Raw genomic sequence first — 6,000 nt, 5'->3', positions numbered from 1 at the left:
ACCTGACGTTTAGTAGTTCATCAACAAATGTTAGTTTCATTCTTTCACTTTTTCTTTTAATGTTCTTTCTTTTTTTCCGTATTTCATATATACAAAACGTGGGAAAAAAATGCCACAGTCTTTCTGTTGTTCTAAAGAGACTACCGTATTGCTTCTGACTTTGAAAATTTAGCTGTTCTTCAGGCTAATGGAAAACCCATTCAGAATTCCTTTTGCATTCTGAATTGTGTAGCAACCAGAGGGAAATTTTGGCATTTCTAAAGGTGTCAGCAGGGCTGGAATTAATGGACACTTCCTGGAAAGAAAGAAACGAAATAGTGAACAGAGGGTTATTTCTTCTTTTTCTACCCAATCTTTAAAAAAAGAAAAGAAAAAAAGCACCTGAGATTCTCCCTTTTTAAATACTCTTTTATGATACTGGGGAGTATTGTTCTACGGCTGACATATTTAAATACTGGACCCCTTTCAGTGGCTGGCAGAATGGTGACGCTAATCTTATAGTTTGGTGATGATTGAAACAATACAATAAAATTTCAGTTTCATTAAAAAGAGTGACTCATTTCATGATGCTCATAAAGAACTGAACCATGTCATCAAAATGTATAAAGAATATGAATAATTTTTATTTTGTTAAATGGACAAAAAAATAGCGTGACAGGGGCCTCATAAGTAGACTTTATTACAGATGCCAACATTATGATTTTAAAACAGGGAAACACCAAAACTTATAAATAAAACTAAGATGTCTTAAAGACATATTTTAAATCATACAAATTCTCTACAAGGGCAATATGTATATATACAATACTTTGCCACTGTTATTTTCTGGGGTTTGTATTTTTATAAGCACATTTTTTAAAAAATTTTCTACTTACAAGTCCAGATGATTGAAACAACCACCAGTTCCCACACTACTACGGATTCTTCTGTAAATATGTAATGTTGCTACATGGCATTTTCACGATGATACATTGTCCTTCTTTCTGTCTCCTTAGCTTCATCTGGAAGACAGTTTTCTATGGATGAGACATTTCTTCTCTCCTATAAACATCTTTTGCAGAACTCTTAACTGAATTGAAATGCGGGGAATTGCTATTTATTTCCACAAGTTCCATGTCACATACTTCCTCAGTCATATTTTAAAATATATAACTTTATCCTAGTTTAATTTGCATCTTTTATATCAATATATTACATATATCATGATAGATGTGTGCTATGTTGCTTTCAGACCCTTTTGTGCTCTTCTATTTCTTGTTTTTGTTTGTGTTTTATAGCATGGACTCTCTTGTACTTGGGAATTTGAACAGAATTTAAAAATTCAGCAAAGAAAGCTGCCAATTCAAATTGCGTACTCCGTTTCCTTTAGTCACATACACATATTTATATGTACGTTAGTGTGTACTTTATTTGTTCTTACTCTTCTAAAAACGCATACATAAAGTTGGACTTAATGAATGCACAGCACTGGGATTTATGGAACTTGAATTCGGAGCACACCTTGGCCATTAAAATTGGGGTAGTATGATGTCCCTTCAGTCATCATCTCTCAGTCTCCTTGATTTAATACTAAATAAATGTAACAGCCCAGTTGAATTCTGGACAATATCGTCCAGAATAATTACCTAATGATTCAAAACACATCGAAATATATATAAAGCACTTTAGAATTCTAAGAATGACTAGTAAAAATACATGTACACTTACTATTTTATCCTAGTGGCCAGAAAGGACACACCCAACCTTTTTCTCCATCAATAACATATTCACGTCATCTTCTATAGCTTCCATCCCTTGTAAAAAGCTCTGAATGCCTCTACACATCTTGGACTAATTTTGATTCTAGATTCCACTCAGAATCCCTATTCTGGAATAAATCGTATGAAACAAAGGTGAAATCTTTTGTTGTCAGTTACTTTTCTGTCTGAGTTAGCACGATCAAAAGCGTGGATTGTTTAAACCGGGTGAAAACAAAATTACGAATGAAGACAAGTGAATTATGAGTTTTTTAAAATAAAATGTCTGATTGTTTATTAGTATTTGATCTGAGATTGAAATTAAATGCCATGAAAGTGCTAAATTGCTATTAAATTATTGCTACCGATGAAAAATGTGAAGTGGCTTTGACAGGAAGAATAGTAGAACAGCAAATTTTCTATTGGGAGGTCTCTGTGGCAAACACAACTTCGTTTTCATAGATCTTCAGATTCCGGCATGGTGGCATCCTCCGTAGGTTCGGTTGTGATCATTATGGGAAGATGCTCGGATATCCACCCCTTTGGAGTCCTGTTAAAGGACCGTCTGCCAGAAAGCGGATTGGTAAAGGCCATGAACCTGGGATCCGTTAGCAGTAGCAGCTCAAAATCTGGAACTTTGAATTTAACTATTTTTGATGCTTTTTCAAAACCTCCAAATGGGGTGGCGACTCTGTGGGAAATGGAAAGAAAAAGAAATGTCAATTAATGTTTAAAGTTCTTCCCCAGAAAATAGAAAATAATTTAATTCATGATCTTATGGGCATGATTTTGCAGGCATGTTTAAATTCATGACTTTATGGGCACATTTAATTCATGACTTTATGGGCACGTTTCATTCATGGTTTTATGGGCATACTTATAATCTAAGTATGGTTTTCAGCTTCTGACTCTCCGGCAAGTATTTCCATTTAAGGACTATGCTTTTATGATAACACAGATATTGGTTATAAATTCATGTAAAGCCCCTTTCTATGTACTCTTAGTTTTGGATTAATCTATTCCCTGTTCTCATCACAAACATTTCTAGCCTCTGTGCCTTTGCTAGCGATGTTTCCTCTCTCTAAGACGCTGTCTCTCCGCCTGACATCTCCCCGCTTGGGTATGTCCTGTGTCCTTTCAGTTCTTTTTTTTTTTTTTTTTTTTTTTTTTTGAGACAGAGTCTTGCTCTGTCACCCGGGCTAGAGTGCCGTGACATCAGCCTAGCTCACAGCAACCTCAGCCTCCCGGGCTCAAGCGATCCTCCTGCCTCAGCCTCCCAAGTAGCTGGGACTACAGGCATGTGCCACCATGCCCGGCTAATTTTTTCTATATATATTTTTAGTTGTCCAGATAATTTCTTTCTATTTTTAATAGAGACGGGGTCTTGCTCTTGCTCAGGCTGGTCTCGAACTCCTGACCTCGAGTGATCCTCCCGCCTTGGCCTCCCAGAGTGCTGGGATTACAGGCGTGAGCCACCGCGCCCGGCCGTCAGCTTCTCTTTTTAAGAATATAGTTTGAGTTATCTGTAAATCATGAACTCTGAGGGCGGGAAGTATGTCTTTTGCATCTTTCTATCTCCACCTCAAAAACCTCCGCATCCTCCCATCTGGCCTCTGCGTAAAGTCCAGCCGCCTGGTCTCGGCACTCGAGAGCCCACATCACTTTCCAGCTCTATTTGAATCAGGCATTCGCTTGTTCATTCAGTGCCAGACACGGTTCCAAGTGAATGACATAGTCAGTCTGAGCTCTTACGTCCTAGCGAAGGAGACAGACACTTAACAAACATGAACATATACAAAAACATCTAATGGTGGTAAGAGCTATGCAGAACATTAAAATAGGGTGATGGAGTAACAAGTGGATGAATGACTAGGTAGTTCCTTTGATTGACTCATCAGGGAAGACTTTTCTGAAGAGTGACATTCAAACCACCATCTGAAGGTCAGAAGTTGGCCATATGCAGTGTGGCTAAAGCCCATCAGCATGTCCAGTATAGGAAATAGCTAATGCGAGGACCCCAAGACAGAAATAATGGTGGCACGTTCAGACAAAGAAAGAAGGCTTGTGTCGCTAGACTAGTAGGCAATCGTGGGGCAGAGAGGAGAAGGGACAGAGAGAGGTGATTTGTGTGGGGCCTTTTCCAAACAAGGAACGTGGGTTTTCTTCTGCGTGTGAAGGGAACCCTCGTAGGGTGTTAAGCCGGAGAGTGATATAATGTAATTAAATTTAATAAAGATCGTTCTGGCTGCTGTTGTCTGAACAGATCATAAGAAGACAACGGTGGGAGGAGGGAAGATAGTGCAGCCATTCAGGCAAGAAATGATGGCTTGGATTTCAGGTGTTTTCTAGGAAGACGGAAAGAAGTGGATGGTTTCGGGATAGGTTTTAGAAGTAGATGCATAGGATTTGCGGATAAATGAGAGTAATATTAGGAGAAAGATAGAGAAATCAAGGACAACTCCTAGGTTTTGAGTTTTAGCAACTGGCTGGTGGAAGTCTGAGAAAAGAGCAGGTTTGGAAAACACAAGCTAGGCACCTGGTGGGGTGAGGTCGGCAGGTTTTGCCCTAGTAACTTTCGTGCCCTTTGCTGCAGCCAATTGAAAAACTGTTTGCTCTCCAATCTCACTGCCTTGACTCGTGCTCTTCTTTCCCTCTCTCTGCTGGGAGTACTCTTACCTCACTGTGGCATTTCCAAATCCCCTCTAAGTTCTAACTCACATGGAACTTTGTCCCTGAAGCTTTCCTCCCCTGATTGTCCGTAGACTCTATTTTCTACTTTTTTTTTTTTTTTTTTGAGACAGAGTGTCGTTTTGTTGCCCAGGCTAGAGTGCCGTGGCGTCAGCCTAGCTCACAGCAATCTCAAACTCCTGGGCTCAAGCGATCCTCCTGCCTCAGCCTCCCGAGTAGCTGGGACTACAGGCATATGCCACCATGCCCGGCTAATTTTTTCTATATATATTTTAGTTGGCCAGCTAATTTCTTTCCATTTTTAGTGGAGATGGGGTCTCGCTCTTGCTCAGGCTGGTCTCGAACTCCTGACCTCGAGCGATTCTCCCGTCTCGGCCTCCCAGAGTGCTAGGATTACAGGCATGAGCCACCGCGCCCGGCCTGTAGACTCTATTTTCACCTCCCCTGTGACCCTATTTTCCATCTTTCATTATGGCCATTGGTCTGTCTGCCTTATTTTTTACCAGACTATACTCAATGGGATTGGAATTCCCTTTGTTGTATCTTTGTAACTCATGATGACACACTTGCATAATGCATTGTACCTAGAAGATCTTCATAAACATTTAGACAATGGGAACTGGTAAGACTACATAATTCTCCAACATTAGGGAGAAGATTATTTAAAAGCCTGGAAGAGGCCGGGCATGGTGGCTCACACCTGTAATCCTAGCCCTCTGGGAGGCCGAGGCAGGTGGATCACTCAAGGTCAGCAGTTCGAGACCAGCCTGAGTGAGACCCCATCTCTACTAAAAAAAAATAGAAATAAAAATTATCTGGACAACTAAAAATATATATAGAAAAAATTAGCCGGGCATGGTGGCACATGCCTGTAGTCCCAGCTACTCGGGAGGCTGAGGCAGGAGGATCACTTAAGCCCGGGAGTTTGAGGTTGCTGTGAGCTAGGCTGACGCCACGGCACTCACTCTAGCCCGGGCAACAAAGTGAGACTCTGTCTCAAAAAAAAAAAAAAAAAGCCTGGAAGAGACCACATTTTTTTTTTTTTTTGTAGCTCAATCACTCTGCTGTCTTTCATGACTATCTTAATTTCTGTGTGCCTTGTATTAATTAATATTTTAATTGTACTACATTTAATTGTACTACAATTGTACTAATCATACTAAGTGTATGACAATGTGGATTCCATTACTTTCAAGTTGTTTCAGTTAAATTTTTTTTCTCTCCACATAGATTTTAGTCTGTAAAAAGGAAGGATTCTGGATTCCATTTCTTTTGTATCTTCTCACTGCAACTGTTACAGTGACTTGTAACTACTCTGTGCTTCCTGAGGTATCATGTCCAGGTTGGGGACACAGGAGGGGACTTAAGTCACTCGAAAGACTTGTGTAAGAAGCACCTAGACGGCTGGAAATGGAGTAAAAATAACAGCATCTCAAGCTTCCGGCACTCGACTGGCACATGGGAAGACGAGGTAGGTCTCTTTCAGTCTGCTTTCACTTTCTCAGACAAATAACAAGTGAGGCCATTGCTCGAGAGCAAGGAGTGGGTGAGGGTGCTGGATGTTTCGGGAGAGAAG

General features: G+C 40.2%; 1 protein-coding gene and 1 long non-coding RNA gene across 3 annotated transcripts in view; both read right to left on the bottom strand.

Annotated features, from left to right (window-relative positions):
• Window positions 1-601: 601 nt before the first annotated feature.
• LOC123627664 lies at window positions 602-1,888 on the bottom strand. The gene is made up of 2 exons (XR_006731404.1): window positions 1,708-1,888; window positions 602-1,001 (listed from the first exon to the last, which is right to left on the bottom strand). It is a non-coding gene; the product is annotated as an uncharacterized LOC123627664 (long non-coding RNA).
• A 112-nt stretch (window positions 1,889-2,000) lies between these two features.
• The window catches only part of MYOZ2 (myozenin 2), a 28,206-nt gene continuing 24,206 nt past the window's right edge, over window positions 2,001-6,000 (bottom strand). For both annotated transcript variants that reach the window (XM_045537345.1, XM_045537346.1), the window contains one exon: window positions 2,001-2,427. In XM_045537345.1, coding sequence (XP_045393301.1) covers window positions 2,193-2,427 — 235 coding nt within the window. In that variant the 3' untranslated portion in view covers window positions 2,001-2,192. The remainder of the gene's footprint in view (window positions 2,428-6,000) is intronic.

Source organism: Lemur catta, chromosome 26, assembly GCF_020740605.2.
Source record: "Lemur catta isolate mLemCat1 chromosome 26, mLemCat1.pri, whole genome shotgun sequence".
In the NCBI taxonomy this organism is placed as follows: domain Eukaryota; kingdom Metazoa; phylum Chordata; class Mammalia; order Primates; family Lemuridae; genus Lemur; species Lemur catta.
Note: the sequence above shows the minus strand (reverse complement) of the source record. Positions and strands in the feature narration are given on the sequence as shown.